This window comes from Furipterus horrens, unplaced genomic scaffold (assembly GCF_987537825.1).
Source record: "Furipterus horrens unplaced genomic scaffold, mFurHor1.1.pri manual_scaffold_6, whole genome shotgun sequence".
In the NCBI taxonomy this organism is placed as follows: domain Eukaryota; kingdom Metazoa; phylum Chordata; class Mammalia; order Chiroptera; family Furipteridae; genus Furipterus; species Furipterus horrens.
In genome coordinates, this window is record NW_028327176.1 from 53,307,395 (window position 1) to 53,333,702 (window position 26,308).

Genomic DNA, 26,308 nt, shown 5'->3' on the forward strand with positions numbered 1-26,308 from the left:
TAGCCTTTCCCCTGAAGAGGTATGCCGCAAGGCAGCGGAGGTTTTTTGGAGTCAGAGTTTTCCTTCTCTGATGTGCCCTGACTGGAAGATCGAACCAGTGACACTTAGCTCGCAGGCCGACGCTCAATCCACTGAGCCAAACCAAAACAAGCTTAATCTTAATAAATTAAATTCATGGACCAATCCAATTTATCTCCCTTTCTTTAAACTGCAAAGTCATTATTTTGCAATTAGAGTAAGATGCCTATATTTGGGATGTTTAGCTTGGAACTACAATTCCATACTAATACAAACACTCCAGCTGAAAGCAGCATGTCCTATATCCCCTGGGGTGAATCCATCCCAACGTGTGTTTTTATAACCATTACTGTATTGGATCATAGCTATGCTTACTCATTTACACATTGTCTATAGTTGCTCCCACATTGCAACAGAGCTGAATAGTTATGACAAATAAAAAACCTTATGGACTGCTAAGCCTAAAATACCTTACAATCTGGCCTTTTCAGAAAAAGCTTGCTAACTTTTGCTGATTATTTGGTTCCCTTTTATCAAGAACGGAGAAACAAAATAGCAAGTATAATAAGATTACAATTCAGAGTTTCTCTCCCTTTATCCATAAAGTCTTTTGCAGCAATATAACATTGAAACCATTCCTTTGAAATCACCTGAAGGTCAAAACTAAATCTTGCCTAAAGAATTTTTTAGAAAATTAATTTCCCAATGGAAATTTGATTTATTTTTTCCAAGTCTACACATCCATATATTAAAAGTGTATAGATTTACACATACAAATACGCGTATACCTACCCTACAATTTGATTAAAATACTTCCTGTAGCCATCTAAAGTTTCATGCTGCAATGAAGCAAAGAAGAAAAAAGTTATTGTTCTGTTTTGCCATATCAAGTCAAAGTTAATATCAGCTTTTGAATTTCTTAAGACTTAGTTCCCAGTACCTACCTTAAGGGTTACAGTGAGAACAAAATGAGACTTAGAACAATGACTAACACATAGTAATCCATAGATGTTGGCGATACTATTTTTTTTTTTACATTCATCAAAAATGGTCTCACCAGGAACACAGACACTCCCATTTAAAAATGGGCAAAAAACCTGAACAGACACTTCTCCAAGGAGAACATACAGATGGCCCATAGACATATGAAAAAATGCTCAATACCACTAGCCATCAGAGAGATGCAAATTAAAACCATAATGAAATATCATCTCACACCTGTCAAAATGGCTCTCATTAATAAATAAATCAACAAACAAAAAGTGCTAGTGAGGGTGGAGAAAAGGGAACCCAGGTGCATTGTTGATAGAAATGCAGACTGATGCAGCCACTGTGGAAAACAGTATGGAATTACCTCAAAAAATTAAAAATGGGTTTGCTTTTTGACCCAGTGATTTCATTCCTGGGAATATACCTGAAGAATCCTGAAACCCCAATTCAGAAGAACGTATGCACCCCTATGTTCATAGCAGCGCTATTTACAATAGCCAAGTGCTGGAAAAAGCCTAAGTGCCCATCGGTAAATGAATGGATTAAAAAACTGTGGTACATTTACAAAATGGAATACTATGCAGCAGAAAAAAAAGAAGGAATTCCTACCCTTTGCAACAGCATGGATAGAACTGGAGACTATTATGGTAAGTAAAATAAGCCAATCAGTGAAAGACAACTACCATATGATCTCACTTATAAGAGGAATCTAATGAACAAAAAAATAAACTAATGAGCAAAACAGAACCTGAGACATGGAAACATGGATCAGACTGAAAGTGACCAGAGGGGAGGAGGAGAGGGGAATGGTGGAAAGCAGGGGAACGGACTAGTCAAAGAATATGTATGAATGACCCACGGACATGTACAACGGTGTGGGGATTGACTGTGGGAGTGGCGGGTGGGCTGGGCAGGGAGGATAAAGGGGGGAAATTGGGACAACTGTAACAGAATAAACAAAAATTATTTTTAGAAGAAGAAAAACGTGGTCTCAGACTAACAGTTAAAAAAAATTAAGCACATATGCAAAATAATTAAAAGATACAAGAAAAAGAGAAGTGAGAAAGTGAGAAAAGTTAAAGTGGTAACCCTACCATGTTAGATGGAGGCTGGAGCACCAAGCGGGCCTGTTTTCGCCTCTGTTTTCGGTAATAGTTCTCAAACGTTTCCCGGGCACCCTATAAACAAATGAAAGGAAATGAGTTGACACAATTGGACCAGTTACTCTACTATTTCATGGGAAAAGAGAAGCTCCCATGTCGGGAGCTGAAGCATCCCTGCATTTCTCAAAATATTCTATTTTAACAATGATAACCATCACAGAAAAAATTAAAAACAACTATTACCACTTATTGAACTTTACTTACAAATCCTGTAGTGATGGATACAAAAGATTCTTAAGAGTAAACTACTGGACCTCAACCGCCAAAACACCAAAGCTGATTTCTGAATCAACTATCACAAATTCACAAGAATAGAGCCAAACCAACGTTGTCTTAGGCAAGAGTTGAGAAAGTGTTCCTTAATAAAAACCTTACAGAACATTCCAGAAGAAAAATGTCCAGAATAAAACTGAATCGTGAGCAAAGAGCCAAAGAGAGGCAGGAGAAAAGCAGGAATTGAGAACAGTAAATCAGTCTTCCCCGAGAGAATATATTCTAGCAACAGCATGGAAGGAAGGAAAGAAGGGAGGGAGGGAGGGAAGGAGGGAGGCAGAGATAGAGGCTGAAGAGCCTAGGAAATTCTTAGTGCATAGTTTCCATGTTTCATTTAGGGTTCCTGGACTTAAAACTCAAGGTGCTAGAGGAACAAGAGCTCCTTCAAGAGCTCTGTAACTGGTTTGAATTCAACAGCATCCTCTCAAAATTCATGTCCTTCCTGGGATCTCTCAGTGTGATGTTACTTAGAAATAGGGTCATTGCAGATGTAATTAGTTAAATATACAGTCATACTAGAGTAGCTTAGCCCTTTTTCCAATATAATTGGTGCCCTCAAAAGAGGGAAGAAAGACACAGAGATAGAGACAAACAGAACATCATGTGGTGACACAGACAAGGACTGGAGTGACGCAGCTGCAAACTAGGGAACACCGAGAAGTGACAGCCACCATCAGAAGCTAGGAAGATGCAAGGAAGAATTCTACCCAGAGTCTGAGAGGGAGAGTGGCCTTCTGACACCTTGGTTTTTTATTTCTAGCCTCCAAAACTATGACAGAACAGATTTCTGTTGTTTTAAACCATCTAGTTTGTGGTCGTTTGTTACAGCAGCCCAAGAAAACAAATACAAGTTCAATGCTTTGAAAATATAATGGTCCCCTTATTACTAAAATCTAGTTTTAATTTAAGACTTCTCTAAATAAACAACAGTGAAAGGGAGAGGGGCAGCATCGCACACTGGTTAAGAGCAGTGACTTTGGAACAATTTCATTCAAATCATGGCTCTGCGCCTTTAATAGCTCTACAGCTCATGTGACTATAGATGTGCTGTGGTTTTCTCATTTGTAGAGACGCCAACCATACACAGTTGTGATGAAGACTGAGAAGCGTTACAAAGCTTTTAGAACAGTGTCTGATAAAAAATAACCACTATGCAAGTGCTTGTTTAAAAATTAAATTGATATATCAATGAAGAGATTGAAAGCCCTGCCCCTATGAGAAAGTACAAACTTTCTGCAATTCCTAGTCCAGTTTCCTTCACCTTCCCAAAAGTCTGAAGAATTCTGTCCAACATGACTTCCTTGAATAGGGAAAGTGGACTTAAGGTACTTAATCATGTAAACTCAATAATGTAGCTTGGGGGTTACCAAATGTTTTCTGTAATGAGTAAGAGAGTAAATAATTTCAGGCTTGGTTAGCCACACGGTCTTTGTTGCAACTACTTAACTCTTCTGTTGCAGTGCAAACACAGCCATAGACAATACAGAAATCAGTGTGGCTGGGTTCCAATAAAACTTTATTTGCGGAAACTGAAATTAGAATTTCATATAATTTTAACCTTTCATGAAATATTATTTTTCTTTTGATTTTTTACCAACCATATAAGAGTGTAAACCCACTTTAGTTCACAGGTCATACAGAATCAGGCAGCAGGCAGGATGTGGCCCATGGGTCAGGATTTGTTGACCCCTGGTGTAACTTGAAAACACAGGTTTTAAAATACTGAAGTGATTATAACTGTACACACCTGAGGTTTTCTGCCTATAAAATAAAATCAAACATTAAGACAGCTATTTCAAGGCTTTCTTAATCCATAAGTTAATGAGGTAGCAAATGATTCTGTTTAAAAAATAAGAAGTGGAAACTGCCTGTTGGTTTATTAAAGTTATTCGCCACTTGTCACCATTTCATGGCAAAGTGGTATTATTAAATGTCAATTACATCTGTACAGACTGAAGGGCTTTTCATTTTAAGGTTAACAGTCCTAAAGGCCCTTTATTATTCTGGTGTGACATTACACATTCAACATGCTTTGGAGCCAAGATACACTTAGCTGAGAATTTAGAGAAAGCCTTCTCCTTAATTAGACTGTAGTATACAAATTTCATTATTTGTTATAAATGATAGAAAATACACAAGATGAAATTCTATACAAAAACAAAATCATGAAGCTCTACTTAATTCTAAACTAGATGCAGTTTTGCTTTCAAATAATCATTCAATAGAATAAAAACATAAGAAAAGACCAACATACCTAACTTACAAAAATGAATTAGACTTCCCCTAATGGCTGCTAAATAAATTCACCTCTGATTATTCTATAGCCTCTGCCAATTTTGTTAACTCAGTGCTTACAGGTGGAATTTGAGAAGTAGCTGTCTGACCAGTCCAGTTGAGCCACAGATTAAGTGCTTGCCTAATCCCTAACAGGTCAATAGATGAACTACAGAAGTATGCCAGTTCAGCTTCAAATTCCTTTAATCATTAATTTTTTTTAAACTCAAAAGCTACTGAAGATATAAGCCAAAAGAAATAAAATAATAAGCAAATGAAAAGATGTTTTGGCTTTTTTTTTTTTTCATTTTATGTCATCATGTCATTAGTATTAGAGTTCTCCAAAAGCACTGTAATTATTAATACACACAATATCACAGAAAAACAGGTCTCTTAACATATATGAAGTGCTTTATTACCATGTGATAGATACTGAAGATGGTCCCTGCCTTCAATGAGTTTAGTCTATGGTGAAAGACTAACAAACAAGCAATTATATTAAAATTAACTACAGAATCTTATGAATTCGAGTGGTGTGTGTGTGTTTGTGTGTTTGTCTGTGTGTGTGTGCATGCGCGCACTGAGTGGAAGGAATGTTAGAGAAAGCTTCCCAGAAAAGAAAAATGACATGTATACTCATAATTAAAGAATAAGTCATAAGGATAAGCTAGATAAAGAAAAAAGGGTGGAAAGTGTTCCTTGTAGAGACACCGGGGTTCAAAGAAAAAAGGCATCACGCTTCCCATGAACTGAAAGAAGTCTTTCAGGGCTGGAACTTCAGGGGTAAAGAAGAGGGAAGACAAGAGATAAGGCTGGAGGGCTTTGTGAATTATGTTACAATACTTAGACTTCAACTCTAAAGACAGTAAGAGTTTTTGAAACTTGGAATTGTAATGTAATGAGTAGAATGAAGAAAGAGAAAATCAGATACAAAAAGATCAGTCAGGACTCTGACTGGGGTGGCTCAGTTGGTTGGGCATCACCCTGTTGTCCCACAGAGTGATAGGTCACTAGTTCGATTTCTGGTGGAGATACCTGGGTCGAGGGCATGGTCCCCAGTTGGGGCACATATGAGAGACAAGCAGTCGCTGTTTCTCTCTCATATTGATATTCCTCTTCCTTCCTTCCCCTCTCTCTAAAATAAATAAATAAAATCTTTTCCTTTAAATCAGTCATAATCTGACATATATTGAGGAGGTATAAGCCGATCATCAGTTGGATATGGGCAGTAAAGGACAGGAAAGAAAGAGGCTGATGTGAGTTTTCTAACCTGGGTAATTAATTTGATGGTGGTGCCATTAAATGAGAAAGGAAACATAAGAGAAGGAATATACAGTTAAATACTATTCATGGGTTCCATATCTGTATTTGCCTACTTGCTAAAATTTACTTGTAACCTCAAAATCAATTCTTGTGGTTCTTTCATAGGCATTTACAGACATGTACAAAATGGTAAAATATTTGAGTTTCCTGTGCACATGTTCCTGACTGAGGTTGAACAAGGCAGTGCTCTGCCCTCTTATTTCAGTTTACATATTGTACTATTGGGTTGGCCAAAAAATCCATGTGCTTTTTTCCGTAAAATAAAAGGCACATTTTTCATTTTCACTAATAACTTTATTGATTTGGCTATTTTAAATATGTCGGCTATCCCCTGCATGGTATAATGCTGATTGTTTTCAATTAATGTCTCGATTTGATCACTATCAACTTTAATTGGTCTACCCAACCGTGGAGCATCATCCAGCGAGAAATCTCCAGCACAAAACTTCGCAAACCACTTCTGACACGTTCGATCAGTCACAGCACCTTTCCCATACACTGAACAAATCTTTTTTTGTGTGTTTCAGTTGCATTTTCACCTTTCTTGAAATAATAAAGCATAATATGCCAAAAATGTTGCATATTTTCTTCCATCTTCAATATCAAAATGGCTGAAAAAAATTGACCAATTTTGATACGTTTTTTTAAATGCACGGCGATATGACAGCTGTCACAATACAATCTAACAAAACTCTGTTTCAAATAAAGTTAGACATCTAAGCGCTACTAGAGCCACCTTATGGGGAAAAAAAACAAACAAACTTTTTAGCCAACCCAATATAAACAATTACCCTCTTCACAGCCTTATCTAGTGCCATATTTTTTGCGTTGGGTTTCTTTTTTTAAATTGAGATATAAGTGCCATATAACATTATATTTGTTTCAGGTATACAACATAATGATTCAATATTTGTATATAACATAATGATTTGATATTTATATATATTGTGAAATGATCACCACAAAGAGTCTAGTTAACATCCATCACCACAGTTACAAATATTTTCTTACTGAGAAGTTTTAAGATCACTTTCTTAGTAACTTTCAAATATATGTACAGTACTATTAATAGAGTCTCCATGCAGTACATTACATCCCCAGGAGTTATTTATTTTATAACTGGAAGTCTGTACCTTTGACCACCTTCATCCAATTTTCCTACCCCACAATACGTGTTCCTGGTTACCACCTATCATTCTTTGTATCTGTGAGTTCAGCTGCTTTTTTTTTTTTTTTGTCTGTTTGTTTGTTTGTTTTGTTCTTTCTCTGTTTGACTCATTTCATTTAGCACAATGCCCTCAAGGTCCATCCATGTGGTTGCATATGATAAGACTTCCTCCTTTTTATGACTGAATAATATTCCATTGTGTATATATACATTTCTTTACCCATTCTTCTATAGATGGATACTTAGCTTGGTCCATATCCTAACTATTGTAAATAATGCTGCAATAAACATGGAGATGCAAGTTAGTGTTTTCAATTTTTTCACATAAATACCCAAAAGTAAAATTGTTGGATCATATTCTGTTTTTAATTGTTTAAGGAAGCGCCACACTGCTTTCCACAGTGACGCACCAATTTTCATTCCCACCGACCAGTGCACAAGTGTTACCTTTTCTCCACATCCCTGCAAATATTTATTTCCTGTCTTTTGGGTAATAGCCATGTAACAGGTGCAAGGAGATATCTCATTGTGGTTTTGATTTGCATTTCCCTGATGATCAGTGATATCGAGCACCTTTTCATGTACCTGTTGGCCATCTGCACATCTTGCATTTTTGTGCTTCACAAAATTCTGTGTTTCTGAATTGTCATTTAGTGTTTCTAAGCTCAATAAGGCAAGGTATGCCTTATGGAAAAAACAGGTGTTTTAGGTAAGCTTCATTCAGGCATGAGTTATAATCCTATTGGCTATGAATTCAATATTAGTGAATCAGCAAAATATATTAAATAATGTATCTTTAAAGAGAAAGGTTAAGAATGAGTGGGTGATGACAATGTTGTAATCCGAAACTCACAGAAACATAACTCTGTATTTCCCCTAGGATTTCTCCTATGTGCAATGGCTTAGTATTCATTAACTCAGTTTTTATAGTGACTTTATAGAACATGACTACCATGAATACCAAGAACTGACTGTTTCTGGGGATACTGATGATAATGATCCTCTCTGTATTGGACATATTTAGCTTTTGAGTTCCAGATGCTAAATTGGGGTAGGGGGTAGGTATATTTGGGTCTACAGCTCAGGGGAAAGAACTAGGCTAATGATAATGGATTGCAGAATCATTAGCACAGAGATGGTAACTGAAGACTAGGAGAAAATGAGATAATCTAAGGAATATCTGTAGAATGAAAGTACAAAAAGACCTAACACAAAAACCTCAAGTGACACCAACAATTAAAAAATGTCTCACTCTTTCTTGTAATTAAAATACAATTTCACATGCTGACTATTTAGAAATCTTTTGACTACTCAATTTAAAATGGAAAGTCATGCCTTATATCACCCTCTTTTAATTATTTGCTTAGCACATCTGAAATTATGCTGTTTTTTTTTATTTGTCCCATTTCATCTGGATGCACAAGCTCCATGAGAACAAGTTTCTTGTTTTGTTTATTGCTGTGTTCCCCGCCCCTAGGACAATGCGTGGCACATAAATGGGACTCAGTACACATTTCTTTGAATAAATGATTAAAAGTGTGGATAAAATATTAATATTTTAAGACTTCATTTTCATATTTATATTTGATCTGCTATTGCAGTGATCATTTCTTTGTAATTATTCCTGTTTATCTCATTCTGTTGTTTTTCTACTTCCATTTATTGTTTTACAAAATTTTGTTACATTTCATAGAGATTATGACTTCTTCACACCAAACAATTTTCTAAAATTTCCTTTTGGTTCTTATAGAAAATGATTTTTAGAATGATGTTTCCTCTGAACTTTTAAAATGATGTTCCTTGTCCCATTTTATTCCGTATGATTTTTCATATCTCAAATTTTGTTTTGTATTATTTCATTTTCCTGATTGCTCTATTTTGAACAGGAGCATTTTCTGAACCAATACTTTCTTCCAGGTTTGGTTTGTTGTTGTCTTTTGGTATAATCCCTTATAGACATTTTCCTATTCTAAATAGATAGATATTTGATATACACATATATGTGCAGTATTTAGGTACACATATAAGTAGAATCATATTGTAATACTCTTTTCATTGATCTCTGCATGCAAGAATCTTTTCTCAAACAACATAATATAGTATGATCCACTTTTACTGCACAACACTGTTCTGGCTCCCTGTCTTCAAACACACACTATAAATTCTCATGCAAATGCTGGAATGAACATGGGTTTTGAATAAATGTTTAAAAATAAAAACACAAGAGACAACTTTAATTCCTCATGTGTCTGAACACTTGTCTGGATATAAACATAGGAAACACACGGCATTATCACTCAACGTTCGCAAATGGGTGAGACTTTTTGTTTTTGTCTGTAAAGGTGGTAAAAAATTATTGCTAACAAAGCTCAAAAGTCAAGTTTTAGCTACTACAAATTAAAAATGTATACCAGTAATCAAATAAGTCAGGATCATGTGGTCCTTGCTCTTGAGGGAGGATGGGGGAGGCCAGATAAAAGACCTTTCCATGGATTTGTCTTCATAGAAGGTAATAATGTATAGCATGCACACAGACACCCTAAGCATTTCACACAATTACTAAGCCTCATATGCCACCAAAAATTAGTGGTATCTACATGCTAGTTTTGTAGAAGGGAGAAAAACTTATGCTGGGACAATGCCACTTCCTATGGGCAATGTATCTACACAATAGGCAAAGAAGGACAGACCTTCTATCCTCTTCATTAAATATTTACTGTGCAATTACTTGGCTAAACAGCTCTTCACCTAGTGAGTCTTTCCTGGTAGAGATTGATATGGGGTCTACTGGAGAGTGGGCCAAGTTCATCTAATCAATCACAATAACAGAAAATTAACCCTTGGTTTGAGAAGCAGCTAAAGGCAAGTACACAAAGAGCAAGAGCGGGAAATGGAAGAAGGGAAGCACACGCCATTGTTCTTCTGGCTATGCCTACAGGAAGCAATATTTCCATTTGGTCTTGGGCAAAGCCTGTAATTTCACCACCCTCACTGCAGCTGGAGAGCTCCCTTTTAACTGACCTGGCTTCCAAGTGAAGACAGGTTTATTCAGGGTTTTGTTTTTTTTTTGGGGGGGGGGGGGGCGCGAAAGGGCCGTTTTAATTTGCTTCCATGTGAAAAGGGGAGCACTTTTCATAGGGTCCCATAATGACATTCAGCGGGATATTACACTTCACCATATGGCTAATTTGCACAGCAGATCCAAAGCAGCATTTTCTTTCATTAGAACAGCCCTAAAGATCAGACTACAGAAACATGTGTACAGAACAAACCCAAGATGCCCCCTATTGCTTACACCTAGAAACATTCGATTCCCAGATGTGAAAGCCCATTCACAGAGTTCCCGCGCAAGGTAATTCCAGAGTTGTGATGATGGCATGTGTCACAGCTCCACTCACCTATATTAGGGCTTTGAAAAATATCTGAAATTCAAGAGCTACAACACTGCCAGAACACCTCAAAAAAACTGTGTGTCCAATTCTTGATATCATTCAATTGGCCCACAAATAAATCTACAGAAACATCTGACCCTTTTTGAAAAAACAGCAAAGGCAATCTGACGTTCTAACAGAGTCCTGTTTATTTTTAAGATGGCCCTTGTAACTTGGCATTTCCTCCTTCTGTCATATCCCAAGCCAGAGCCATAGAAAAGAACATCCCCTCTGGGAATAACAGAGTCTGCAGGAATTAAAAAAAGAAAAAGAAAGAAATCTGATGTCTAATGATTATGGAGTAGTTGAGTCTGTGCTTTTGAAGAAAGTAAACATGATTAACAATCTTGGGCTTTGTAATTAGCTTCCCTCTTCCAAGAGAGTGTTAATTTATTAAATATTTTAACAAAGAGTCTTTTATTATCAGATTCAGTTTGGCTGGCTCCTTTCATAGCATTACCAATTACAACCAATAAAGCTTTAATTGATGACTACTTTTTATAACCTTTGACCCAAGATGATAAACAGTTAGAAGCGAAAGGGTAAACCTCAAAGGGAATGGTGTCTTAATCATGCTTAGCAAACCAAACTACTTAAAATTACAACCTACATACCTGGCTGGAACAAACACCCAGACTTCCTCTATGATTAAGGTAATTGATCAGAGAAAAATTTGGATTTCACTTTTAAGATAAATGTCCCTTTTGTTAGGAAAACCCTAACTTGAATAATCTGCAAATAACTGCGTGTTAATGTGACAATTATATATTATAATATGATTTAATCAATCTGTGGATAATAGAAAGAGAACTTTTTCTTTTTTTCTTTTTTTCTCCAAATATATTGAAAATTATTAACATATATCTTTGTATAAGTTTAAGGAGTACAACATGATTTTATTTACATACATGGACATAACTACAATAAATTCAGCTGACATCCATCTTCACAAGAGAATTTTAATATGTGACAGCTTTTCATACAAAATAATTAAAATGCATGTTATTTTACTATTAAGGAAACAAGCACTACAATTTAAATGATACCCCCCTCCTCAATCCATCATTTTATAGAATGTTCCCTTATAATACCAGGGACTCTCAAGAATATGTGAGCAAAGAAGTACACCAAAATAATGGCCCAACAATGGGATCCCCAAAAGTTCTTAGGGAATTATCTACACATGACAAGCAAGGGGAATCATTCCTTTAATTACAGTGAAATAATGAGGTTTTCTGCATTTTCTCCAAAGAACTTTTCCCAAAGGTGATAGTTTTCCAAAGTTACTATTCAACTGCCCAATTCCACGCTTTCCAATTTTTAAGGAAATCCTCTTCTAACTCACACCTGTCAATCTTTTAAACTGCTGAAGTGCTTCACAATTTGAAAGTTTAAAATTTCCCAGACAAATCTCTTGATTTGTTTCATATCGCCAAAATGAATAGGGCCTCTGAACAATTACTAAAGAGCTAATAGGGAAATGTGGCATCTAAAAATGTAAATAAAAATAAAACCATCATGTCACAGTTGTTACACACAATCGCTTTATGGAGATGAAGGCAATGACGTTATTAACAGTCCTCACAATGAAAAGTACTGGCTTAACAGAAGGTACAGTATAAGATTTTATACAAAAAGAAGTAGGCATATAGCTTTTAAGTGGCTTCCCATGTATATAAAGGAAGCCAGTGCCAGGAAAATCACAAAATTTGAGGCTCAGTCGAAGTACTTTTATAAACTGAAAGAGCTATATATGTTATTTTTATAATATATTAAATGCATGTAATGGCTATTTTATTAAAGACACATGGCTGCTCCCTACATCTCAAAATCAAATTTGCCACATACCCCCACCCCTCCAAAACAGTCCTTTTTACAGTTAAGTGAGGATTGGGGGAATTTTGTATAAATAAATCTATGCTCGTCCTGCCCTCCCACCCCTGCCCTCAGTTAGCAGATACATAACAGAAACAGATAAACCTAGAATCTAAGAATTAAAAATATCTCTCATACTGAACTTCAGATGTTCAGAAAAATGGCAGACAAACTAGACAGCAAACATTAGACCGTTTGAATAAAAAATAAGATGTAAGAATAGAGGTTAAGAGAAAAAAGGAAACTAAAGGTTGAATACCAATTTTTAAAATTAAACTTTTCATTACAAGAGAATTTTAGATTCACATGCAGTTGTAAGAAATAACAGAGACAGCTGCCACATGCCTTAACCCAGTTTCTCCAATAATAGACATTTTCTAAAAGTATAGTACAGTATCACAACCAGGCTATCAACATTGATATAGTCAAGGTGCACATTTCCAAAAATGTAAGAATCCCTCAAGTTTCCTTTCTATAGCCATACCCAACTTTCCTCATTTCCAAACCCCTGCTTAATCTTTGGCAAGCACTAATATGTTTTCCATTACTATAATTTGGTCATTTTAAGAATGTTACATAAATGGAATTTTATAGTATATAACCTTTTAGACTGGCTAATTTCACTCAGCATAAAGCTCTGCAGATGCATACAGGTTGTTGAATATATCAGTTCTTTCCTTTATATTTCTGAGTAATATTCCATGGTGTGGTATAAATATATCACAGTGCGTTTAACCATTCACCTACTGAGGGACATCAGGGTTGTTTCTAGTTTGGGGCTATTATGAATAAAGCTGCTATCAACATTCATGTATAGAAAATACCTGAGTTAAGTTTTCATTTCTCTGGGATAAATGCCCAGGAGTGCTACTACTAGGTCATATGGCAGTTGCATGGTTAGTTTTATAAGAAACTCTCTGTTTTCCAAAGTGACTGCAGTATTTTCCATTTCCACCAGCATTCTCGCTGCCCTTCAGTGTCATCATTATTCTGATAGGAGTGTAGTGGTAGCTCATTGTCGCTTTAATTTGAATTTCTCTAATGACTAATGATGCTGAAAACAAGATGTTGCCATCTGTTTATTTGCCATCTATATACCTGCCTTGGTGAATTGTTTCTTCTTGTCTATTGACTATATCCTCTCTGAATTGTTTGATATTTTAGTTCTGAAAAGACTTTATATATTCTAGAGACTACTTCTTTATTAAATATGCAGTTTGCAGATATTTGCTCCCACTCTAGTTAGTTTTTTTATCCTCTTAACAGGGTCTTCTACAGAGAAAGTGTTTAATTTTGATAAGTTCCAGTTTATCAATTTTTTTCTTTTATGGTGAGTGTTTTTGGAATAAAGTCTAAGAACTCTTTGCCTACCCTTAGATTTTGAGAATTTTGCCTAGTTTTTCCTAAAAGTTTTATATTGCCTCTTACATTTCAGTCATGACCTATTTTTAGTTTATTTTAGTCTATGAATATCCAATTATTCCAGGACTAGTTATTGAATTGCTTTTGCATTTATCTCAAATATTTTTGTGAGTCTATTTCTGGGTTCCCTACTCTGTCCCAACTATCTCTCAACGCAGGTCTTATTAGTGTAGCTATATTATAAGTCTTGAAATTGGGTACATTGATTTCTCTACTTTATTCATTTTTTTTCAAAATTGTTTTATTCTAATTTTTTTTACCTTTCCATACAAATTTTACAATAATCTTGTCCATATCTACAAAAACTTGCTGGGATTTTGATAGGAATTTCATTAAATTTGTATACTAACTTGGGAAAAATAAGTATTTTTGCTGTGTTGAGTCTTCTGATCCATGAACACAGTATGTCTTTCCACATATTTACATATTTGTTGGTTTCATCCATCAGCATTTTGTAGTTTTCAGCACACAAGTCTTGTACATTATTTTTAATTTCTATATAAGCATCTCTCTCTTAAGTGATCATAAATAGCATTATATTTTTAATTTTGCTATCTATATTTTCATTGCTACAACTGATTTTTGTATATCTTGCATTCTGCTACCTTGTTATATCAACTTACTTTTATCAGGTGGTTCTATCTTGATTCATTGGGATTTCCAACATAAACAGTAATGTTATTTGCAAAGAGGGGCAGTTACATTTCTTCCTTTCTAATCTGTACACCGTTTGTCTCCTTTCCTTATCCTACTACACTGGCTAGAACTTTGTACACTTCGTTGAATAAGAATGGTGAGGGCAGATACTCCTGCATTGTTTCTGATCTTTAGGGGAAAACATTCAGTCTTTTACCCTTGAGTATAAAGTCAACTGTAGGCTTCTGCATATGCTGTTTATCCATCTGAGGAAGGTTTTGGTTTTTTATTTTAATCAAGAAAAGGTTTGAATTTTGTCAAGTGCTTTTTCTGCATCAATTTATACGATCGTGTGTTTTTTTCTTCTGTAGCCTAATGATGTGGTGGATTACATTGATTAATTTTTAAATATTGAACTAGCCTAAAACCCCTGAAACAAACTTTTCTAAGCCATATATTCACTTTGTATATTATTAAACTCGGCTTAATAATATTTTGTTAAGAAATTTTACATCTCTCTTCAGAGGGATATTGGTCTGTAGTTTTCACTTTGTGCCATCTTTGTCTGGTTTTAGTATCAGGGTATTATAGCTTCACAAAATGAATTGGAAAGTGCTCCCTCCACTTCTATATTATGGGAGAGATTGTGTAGAACTGAATTGGGTCAGTTCTTCTATAAATGTTTGGTAGACTTCTCCAGTAACACCACCTTGGTCTGAATAGAGATTACAGAGAAATGTTTTTAAATTACAAATTCAATTTCCTTCATTGTCACAGGTCTATTCAAATGATCAATTTCATATTAAGTAATCTGTGGTAGTTAGCATTTTTCAAGGAACTTGATATTTTATAAGTTGTTAAATTTATGTGTATAGAGCTATTCATAGTATTCCCTTCTTATCCTTTTTTTTTTTTTAATCCTCACCTGAGCACATGTTTACTGATTTTAGAGAGAGGGGAAGGGAGTAAGAGAGAGGGAAAGAAACCATGATGTCAAGGAGAAGCATCAGTTGGTTGTCTCTCATACACACCCTGACCAGGGACCAGACCCGCAGCCTAGGCAGGTACCGACTGGAATCAAACCCCCAACCTTTCGGTTTACAGGACCATGCTCCAACCAGCTGAGCCACACTGGCTAGGTTCCTTCTTATGCTTTTGAGATCTGTAGTGATTATAACGATATCCCAGATATCTTGTTTTATTTTTGATATTGATCATTTGTTTCTTCTCTTTTTTCTTTACTAGTCTTGCCATCTTGTTAATCTTTTTAAAAGCTAGCTCTTTCTTTTTCTCTATTGTTTTCCTGTTTTCAGTTTCATTGATTTCTGCTCTTATTATTATTTCCTTCGTTCTGCTTTCTTTGGGTTTCTTTTACCTTTCTTTTTCTAGGTTTTTATGGTAAGAGCTTACATTATTGGTTTGAGACTTTTCTTCTTTTCTAATGCATACAAGTTTGTGCTATAAATTTCCTTCTCAATACTGCTTTAGCTGTGTCCCACAAATCTTCATTTTCAGTCATCTTGATAGATAATTTTATTTCCTTTAAGACTTCCTCTTTGATCTAGGTAATATAAAGAAGTGTGTTATTTAGTTTCAAAATATTTCCAGATTTTCCTGTTATATTTCTAGTCTCATTTCATTAAGGTTTGTGTGTGGTTTCAATTTTTTGAGGCTTATCTCATGTTTCAGAAAATGGGTGTAAGTTGGTATATGTTTTTTGATTGTTTGAAAAAATGTGTATATCGCCGTTGTTGTGTGCAATGTTCTGTAAGTGTTTATTTGTCATCCTGTTGGTTGATGGTGTTGTTGAGTTCTTCTATGTGCTGGATGACCTCTAGTTGTTCTATGAATTGTTGAGAAAGAGGTTTTAAAGTCTCCAACTTTAATTGTTGATTTGTCTATTTCCCCTTTCAGTTCTAACAGTTTAGCAACTCTGTTTTTTGGGATATACTCATCTAGGATTATATGTCTTCTTGATGGATTAATCCTTTTATCGTTACATAATGCATTTACGTCTCTATTAATTTTTGTTGTCCTTATGTCTGCTTCACTGATGTTAATAGTGCCAATTCTGTTTTTTTCAATCAATGTTTGCATAATGCCTTTTTTTGCTCATCCTTTTCACTTTCATCCTGCCTATATCATTATATTTGAAGTGATTTTTTAATAAACAGCATGTAGTTGGGTCATGTTTCTTAATCCACTCTGCCAATATCTGCCTTTTTATTGGTGTATTTAGATAACGTACATTGAATAAAAAATTTTATATGTTAGGCTTACGTCTGTCATTTTATTTTTTGTTTCATATTTGTTCTCCTTGTTTTTAATTTCTTGTTTCTTTTTCCTTCCTTCCTTTGAGTTGCTTGAATGTTATTTAAATTCTATTTTTATTTATCTGTAGAGTTTTGGAGTATATCTCTTTAACACTTTTAGTGTTTATTCTAGGTATTACATTATATACGTTAAAGTCCAGCCATTGTTAATATAATGAGAATGGTTTGCACAACATCGATGTAACCTGACAGCCAAGGTGAGTGGACTGGAATGCACATGCATGAACAACAATGACTTCATTGTACTAGTCAGTGGGGGTGGTAGACATCATTGAGTGAGCACGTGTACTGTGTGGCCAGAGCATTCAAAATGACTGAGCGAGTAGAGCAACGAATCTGCATCAAATTTTGCATTAAGCTTGAACATTCCTCCATGGAAACTATTCAGATGATTCAGAAGGCCGCAGCTATGGGCAACTGGTGATTGGCAGCTTCATCACAACAACGCACCCACTCATGCATCATGTCTCACACAGAGGTTTTTGGTGAAACATCAAATCACCCAGGTGACTCAGCCCCCCTCAAGCCCTGATTTGGCATCCTGCAACTTCTGGTTTTTCCCAAAACTAAAATGACCTTTAAAAGGAAAGAGATTTTAGACCATCGATAAGATTCAGGAAAATACAACGGGGCACTGATGATGACTAGCAGAACTGTATGAGGTCCCAAGGTGCCTGCTTTGAAGGGGGCTGAGGCATCATTGTCCTGTATTCAATGTTTCTTGTATCTTGTACCTTCTTCAATAAATGTCTCTAATTTTCATTTTGCACGGCTAGATATCTTCTGGAGACACACACACACAGTATACAGGATATAGCTTATCACTGGCTATTGGTACTGACATTTTCCTAGTTCCACGGAGCTCCAGAAACCTTGCTTTCCTTTACCTTTCTCCATTCATAATATAATTATCTTACATATTTTCTCTATATACTTATTTTTTAAAAAGGACAAATTAAAGTGCCATATGTAGACATTCTGACAAACAGCTAAGGACTATACATTATTTTCAAGTACACATTGAACCTTTATCAAATTATATGCTCGACCACAAAGAAAATCTCCATAAATTTCAAAGTGCAAAAATCTACAGGGTATATTAAATGACTCCAATGGAAATCTAGAAATCACTAACAAAAAGATAACTAGAATATTCTGGTCCTAGATAGTTTCTCAAGAGAAAAGAGCATCTAGGTCCATTAAAAATACTTATGTAAGAATATCAGAGAAGCTTGATGTATCATTAGCTCCAAATTAGAAACTCAAATATCCATCAATATTCATAAAATGAAAAACTATCCCACAGTTAAAAGGATCAAACTACCAACACTTGTAAGAACATGGATCTCAAAAACATTATGTTGAGGGATAAAAGCTAGACACAAAAGAGCATATACTATATGATTACACACATATAATGCTCAAGAACAGACAAAACTAGTCTATGATGAGAGAAATCAGAAAAGCTTATATTGTCAGTGAAGAAGAAGGCTAATAATGACTAGAAAGGGGCAAGATGAAACTTCCTTGGAAGATGAAAATGTTCTATATGCTGATCTGGGTGGTACTTATACAAGTACACACATATGTTAAAACCCAAGAAGGTGTACATTTAAAATCTGCACATTTTAATAGTTGTAAATTATACTTCAAAATACCACAGTAAAGAAAAGTGACCAAGCAGCCACCTAATCACCTAGTAGGAGGTGACGCTATTCATTGTCTGCCTAACCCAAGCCTTGACAAAAAAGCTGTAAAAAGTTTTTCTTATATTTGCCTAAAAGCTAAGGTTCTGTTCAGTAAAATAATTATGTATTGTGGTATATTACTCAAATGCTTAACTAATATTCAAAAATTCATTTCTCTTACTACTTAAAACTGAACTTTTGTCAGCCTATTAATGTTATATACTTTTTATTAGCACTTTAAATACATATTTAATATCATGTCATAATATATATTCCTTAAGTCAAATGTTTGACAACATTTTCAGAATTTAAAATTTAAAGGACTTTTCTCTATAACTTTGAGGTATTTCAAAGGGCCCTTGAAATATCTCATGGATTTATTATTTTCTTCTTACCAAAAAGAAGAAAACTCTAGACCAATTAGGCTTAATACATTTTAAAATACTTGGAAAGCTTTGTCAAATAAAAAAATGTTATAAAAATCTACAAAAATCTACAAAATTCTAATAATTTATAATTCTAATAATCATTCTAAAATGTAATATTGCAGATTGCATATATGACGAAGCAGCTAAGCATGTAAGTCGTAAATAATCTGTGTAAACTAAAAAAGAAAAAAAAAGTGACACTTAAACTCCAGCCGTTTTTCAGCTGCAGCCTTTCTCCAGCCCCTGCGCTAAGAGAGCAGGGCAGGGGTGGGGTGGCCATTCTACGGCAGGAACTCTTAAAAGTCACTTTTGTAATAGAAGCTGGTCAGATGTTTGTGGGGGAAAAAGAAGAAGAAAAGTGACAGGTTTACAAAGATATTTTAATTTCTACAAATAAAAATAAAAGAAATAAAATTAAAAAGCAAATAACGTAAATATACATATCAGACAAAAACATTTATCTGAATAAATAAAATACAAACATTTCATGCACACAGAAAAAAGGAAATGAGTGGCCACTAAACATTATTAAAAGGCCACAAACAATATTGACTTTAAAAATGCAAATGAAACTTACAATGTACCCTTTTGCCTACCAAATTAGCAACAGAAAAAAGACAACACCCAATATTGCTGAATATATGGTAAAACTTCACTTCTAAGTTCTTTTGCTAAGGAATGCAAATTGTTAAGACTTTTCTGAAAGATTAGGTATCAGGAAGCTTAATACATGTATGATCTTTAATTCACTTTAATAATTTCACCAAAATGATAATCAAATCATTGACAAAAAATGTTTAAAATGTGCACAATTGAACGAACTTAAATTCAATTCTAGAATTATGGGTTAGAGCCCTGGTTTATCCCTAAGTTTGTGGTCTTATGCGATTTATTTAATCTCTCTGAGTCTCAATTGTCCCACATGCAAAATAAGGATATTAATATGTATGTTTGTCAAGGTTACTATGAAGATTAACAAAGGCAATGTATGCAAGTCATAATATAATGCCTATCATGCAAATTATATATGATGCCTAGCATCCAAATCAAATAATATGATGCCTAGTATGTGGTAGTAAGTACTCGATAAATAATGCCATCATCATCATCATCATCATCATCATCATCATCATTCCAACAGCACTGGATTAAGTAAACCTATACCATGAAAACATAAACAATAATATCGGGTCTATATTTATGGACATGAACATATATTTGTGATATATGTTAAAGGAGAAAAGCAAACTATAAAGTAAGCATATAATTAAATTTTTATAAAAAGTGTATCAAATGTGTCCAGAGAATAATGTCTGTAAAGGAAGCAGACCAAAATTGTGGTGGAACTATGAGTAATTTAGTTCTTCAAATTTTTCAGTTTTTTAAACAATGAACAATGACATTTCAGAAAAAAAATAAAGGTATTTCCTTAGTTCCTTTTTATCAAAGGCATCACTGACTGATGTCACAGTCCCCTGACTGATTTCACGAGGTCAGGGCAGAACGAGCCTAGCACAGACAATGGTGGAAGGATTAGTACAGAGACTGCCAGATGCCAAGATAAAGAACACAGAAGAAAAAAAAAGTGCTTTCTGTTAAGCTGATAGGTGAGAATAAAAGTGGTTCCTGTACTATATCTGGAGTTAGACAGGGTTAGAGTTAGCAGTGCTGGCCCCTGGAAAGGAACTCACCCTTCTTGTAGCAATAACATGACCATAAAACCAGTGCTTCGTTGACCCTGCCATCTACCACTTCTGACTAAGACAAGGTGGCTGGCTATCTGATGACTCCTCCCTGTAAATACCAAGTATGCAATTCTACAATAACTATATGAGATGATTCAGACAACAGAAGAAACCCTGAACTGTAGAAACTTTTAACAAAAGATTTTTTGAAATAGCCAAATATTTGAAAGTCTCCCTTAACAAAGCAATAAAGCTCTGCCTGGAAAGGGGAAATTTCTGCTCTCTTGTGAATGGGAGGGCCCAAATGAGGCCTGGTCCTGGAACAGACTGCACAATAACCTGGCATTATGAAAGACTATTTGGCAACTCAAGGAGGGATGATCTACCCTAACACTAATCCAGAATGAGCTTGGTTCTGCCTAAATTGGGGCTGGCAGTCATCCTTTTAAAACAGCAGTATTAGCACCTGCCCCTCCCCTCCCGATTTTCCCAAGCCAGGTCTAAAGTGAAGAGCAGTGAGAGAGCACAGGGTAATTTCTAATTAAAAATAAACCCTTAGGATGAAGTGTAGAGAGCTATCCCTGCAAGACTGACATTTTACGTAGCCTTGCAGAACCCTGACAGGCCCAAAGAGACCTCATATGATGTCACTAACATGTTATTAGAGTTTTTCATAAGGCAACATTCCTAACCTAAGGAACAAACTATTAAACATATTTTGTCTGTCTTCTCTCTCTTTACCCCAGTCATTTTTCTAAGCCAAAACCGATGTGGTTTATGTGATTTTTCTCTAGGTCCTTATATCTGATTTCCAGGTCTTTGTCAATACTAGAAGGTAGGGCATGTCTTTTATTTTCAACATAGTTTTCCAAAAACTACCAAGAGCATTGCTTTCTTGATTAAAAATTTATAAACAATTCTTTCTCCTCAAACTTAAAAGACCAGATATTAATGCAAACAGTGCCAAAGGATTTATTTTTTACTAATACCTTCAGAATGCATCGTTTTAAAAAGTCCTTTTACTTACTGTACAGCATTGACTCCTGAAACAGAAACACCAATAAAGGACAGTAAAAAGAGGCTTCAAATACAACTCATAAGACCAGGCTTGGCTTGGCTCCTAGTTTTGCCAGTCACTGGCTCTGTGATGCACTGGGTAGATCAATTAATCTCACTAAGCCTCAATTCCCTCAACCACCAAGTCAATATAAGATGCTCACTACAAAACCTGCTCTATGTCAGTCTAGCACTGTGAAGCTCAAATGAGATAAAGTGTGTGGAAGTGCAGCGGAAAAATCATGAAGCTCCTAACCTTACTTGAAAAAACTCAGCAGTTTGGGAGGTTGACTGCAGAATAATTCTGGGCTATAGCTAATACTGTCAAATGGAGAAAAAAAGACAAAAACTATCCTTCCTTCTAATGAAAATCAGTTTGATACTTTTCTATTTTCATGTGTTCTAAAACTGAGGAGACAATAGGTATAGCACTAATAATTACACTGGCTCCCATGTGCTTGCCATTTTCACAAAGGATATTTCATAGAAGCCACAAGGAAACAAATATTTTTAATTATACTGGAAAAAGAGAACGGAAAACGAAAAAAAAAATCTATGCTTCATGTTTTAAAAAGCACATAGTAAAAATTGCTCTTAAACATAACCTATTTTAAATACAGTTGACCCTTAAACAATATGGGGGTTAGGGATATCAACCCCCCTATACAGTTGAAAATCCACACATAAGGTTTGACTCCCCCAAAATTTACTAATAACCTCCAACTGACCAGAAGATTGGCTGATAATATACAATTGATTAACACATATTTTGTATGCTATATGTATCATATGCTGTATTCTTATAATAAAGTAAGCTATAGAAATGTTAAGAAAATCATAAGGTAGAGAAAATACATGTACAATACTGTACATATTTATTGAAAAATATTAGTATTAGTGGACTTGGATAATTCAAGTGACCCATCTTGTCCAAGCAATGGTCACTGTATGTAAGTTAAAAAGACAAACTTTACCTAAGAGTTTTGATGAAGTGGGGACGGATTTAGGATTTGATGGAAGTATACGAGGCAAGCTTACAGAAGCCTTAAGGAATATTACAGAGAATTAATAAATATCGAGCAACCACTACACCTCTTATGTATTTTATAAAAAAACAATCTGTATCAATTAGTCTCCACAACTCTTTAAAATACATTTTGCTATCCCTGTAAGAAAACTGAAAGCCAAAGTTACAAGGTTCACTGAGAGCAAGACGCATGTGTCTGGTTCCAGCTCCTGTTGTTCCTTCCTGCTATACCACCCTCTCCTGTGCAGGTTTCTCCCTCTAGTCCACAGCCTCCACTCCAGCAACCTGGCGTAACTAGCTCCCGCCCCCATCCCCCCCTCCAGTAATGGAGGAAGGTTTTCTTCTGAAATTCCTCACTCCCTCAAATCAAACTTTTTAGGACTAAATCACAATAAACTTCAGAGGAGTAGAAAGGCCTTGTGTGGTTTCAGGAAACTTACATCAAAATTGTTTTAAGGAAGGAATGTGTTTCACACTGATTACAGATGAAAAGCTTAAAATGAAAAAAGAAAACCTGCAAATCATATAATTTACATCTCTTTTCCTATTGAAGAACAAGAACCTTCTCAATGCCATTCATGTTTACAAAGGTGCTGAAGCTTACTTGCTTTTTCAAGCAAGGGACCACTGATGCACCTCTTCAAAGCCTAGAGCGCTAATTGGTTTGAAATCCACCCATATAAAATAAAATATATCTGAAAAAAAAAATTTAGTGAATGACTAAAGTTTAGCTTTATTTTTTTATTTTTTAAAACAACACGTTTTATTATCTCTGAAGTCACATGTGTTATTTATATAACCAGAAGAGTTTGTGTTTAGAAATTTATATTCTCTGCTGAAAGTTGTATTAAAGAATTGGTTACTTTGTTTTTTTGGTGTAGTTGTTTTCCTTTGAAAGAATGACCCTTAAAGAATGTATGATGACTAAAATTCACTTTAGAAATACTGGATGTGTACACAGTCATGACGATAAGTATCAAAGTCTTTCCAATTTTGAATCTCCAAAAGAGATAAAGAAAACAACCTTAATGTGGCCTGATGTATACGTCAATGACCTTAAAAAGAATTACTGGTTTTCAAGTTTTCACAGAAAAGAAGAAACACATAAAATCTTTCACCTATGCTTTGTGGTAATTCTGTTACAATTTTCAGGAAAGAGGTAGTGATATAGGAAATTCCCATTAGGCTTTTCACAAATGTTAATGGAATTTGTCTGATAAGATGACATTCAAGTAGAAACAGTTTAGAGCATTTTATTATAACTTGCAAAGAATTGATTTTATAATTCTTTCCCAGTTCAAGACATACTGTTAATTATATAGTAGTATACATTTTTGTTTTTTTTTCTTTTTTATACCCAACCCCCTAATCAACACAGGCACTCACTCTAGTATAAATAAAACATTACTCAAATCAACCTTTTATATTTATTTATATAAAAATGTGTCCTTGAGAAAAGTATGTATAGTAATTTTATGGGTTTGTTTTAATTTATGTAAGTAATATTGAGCTATCAATTGTATTGTTTCTTACTTTGATCCCCCAGCACCATATTTCTGAAATCTTTATATATTGTTATATATAAGTAATGTTTATAATTTACAATTGCTTGGTATATGTAGCATATTATATTCAACCATAGGTAAATACCAATTTTACTTATCTACCCGCCCCACTCCCTGACAAACGCCAGATTGCCTCCACTATTTGTTACCAGAAACAATGCCAAAAATAAATGGCCTCCTAAATGTATCCTTGTGGAAATAAAGGAGAGTTTCTTGTGGGACATGGGTCATCACAAGGTAGCCTGAAGTGTGGACAGCAAGCCACTAGCCTATACAGCACAGCAACTCTGAGTGAATCACAAAAACAGCTGCCAAGTTAACACAAACTTCCCACTGAAATTACAATTTGAATTTCATTTACTTTATAAATTAAATTCGGGAGAAGCTGAATGTTTTACAATATCCAGACATCCTATCTATTAAAACAGTATCTCGCTAGTCATTTATTCAGTACTTCCTTTATGTCCTTTAATAGAATTTTGAAATTTTCACCATAAAGGCCTTGTACATTTTTTAGGTTAATTTCTATATAACCTATTAAAAGGTATATTTATTTTCAACTGTACTTTCTGATTTAGAAAAATGCTTTTGTGTATGTTGTACAAGTTTTTAACTTTGTTTTCTTTTTCTATAAATTTTTTTCTGGCCCAAGAGCCCTGGGAATAATGAGCATAATGGGTGGTGGTGTGCATCTTTGTCCTAGTATTTCTCTTTGTCTTTGTCCCAACTTTATTAGAAATCCTTCAAAAGTTAAGTCATTAAGTATGCTCTTTGATATGGATATGTCAAAGATGCCTTTCCAAACTAGGAAATTTCCATATATACTGGTAGTCATCTCATGCCTTAGCTATATCATTTTTTTTAATGTAAAAATATGTCTCATACTTCTTTGTCTTTGCTCAATGTATAAGGCATAGTAAAAACAATATTGTCAGACTGACTGGTCTTTTTTCCAACAAGCCCATTGCAAAAAAAAGTGTCAACATTGCCAGGGGGCTGGAGGGAAAATGGAGGAAGGGAGGGAGAGGTAGAGAGGGAGAGAGAGAGAGAGAGAGAGGGAAGGAGGGAAGGAGGGAGGAAAGGAGGGAGGGAGGGAGGGGGGAAGGAAGGAAGGAAGGAAGGAAGGAAGGAAGGAAGGAAGGAAGGAATGGATGGTATTTCCCATTCTGGCCTCCTATTATAGAACCAGCCTTGTCCAGATGTATATGATTATTCTGGGCTACACACCATACTCCCACCTCCTGCTTAAAGAACTCTATAGCAGGATCCTGATTCACCTCTCTCTCAAAGTTGTCCACAACTTTATTCCTCATCTGGATGGCTCTCTACTGGGTCTCAAGTCACAAAAAGCCCCTACATCCATGAAAAGTATCTATACCACAGTTGAGACTTAGTGAGATTAAAAACATCCCCAAATTCATACATGCCACTAATACCAAATATGACCTACCTAATTAATGACAGACTAAGTATAAATCATGGGACTGTGATAACAAAAGATATTAAAACTGCAACAATCATTGCAGAGGTCCAACACTAGTATATATACATCACAATGTATACAATGAAGATTTAGCTTCAAGCTTCTAAAACATAAACTATCTGCAGGGCACGAAATACTTATATCTTGGCAGCCTTCCCACGGCATGAAAGAACCAACATTTCCAAAAGACACAATGAGTCAGACATCAAAACTTTTTTCCTAGTCTATACACTATAGATTTCAGCAACAAAAGGTAATCTTTAAAAATAAATATTAAACATGAACTGCAACCGTCTGTAATTATTTATAATTCTATAAATGACTAAATATTCAAGATTAGAGATGAGTTTTTTCTTTCATATTTTACAACCCATTATATTATGCAACTACCATGACCTCACTTCTCTAGAATAGCTAAAATAGTTTTAAAACACACACAAGAAAGCAAAAACAATGATGACTTTCCATAA

General features: G+C 35.0%; 1 protein-coding gene across 2 annotated transcripts in view; it reads right to left on the bottom strand.

Annotated features, from left to right (window-relative positions):
• EXOC6B (exocyst complex component 6B) overlaps positions 1-26,308 on the bottom strand; it is a 614,171-nt gene that overhangs the window by 324,979 nt on the left and 262,884 nt on the right. For both annotated transcript variants that reach the window (XM_090281510.1, XM_090281509.1), the window contains 2 exons: positions 2,103-2,186; positions 811-857 (listed from right to left, as the gene is read on the bottom strand). In XM_090281510.1, the coding sequence (XP_090137636.1) occupies positions 811-857; positions 2,103-2,186 (131 nt within the window). The remainder of the gene's footprint in view (positions 1-810; positions 858-2,102; positions 2,187-26,308) is intronic.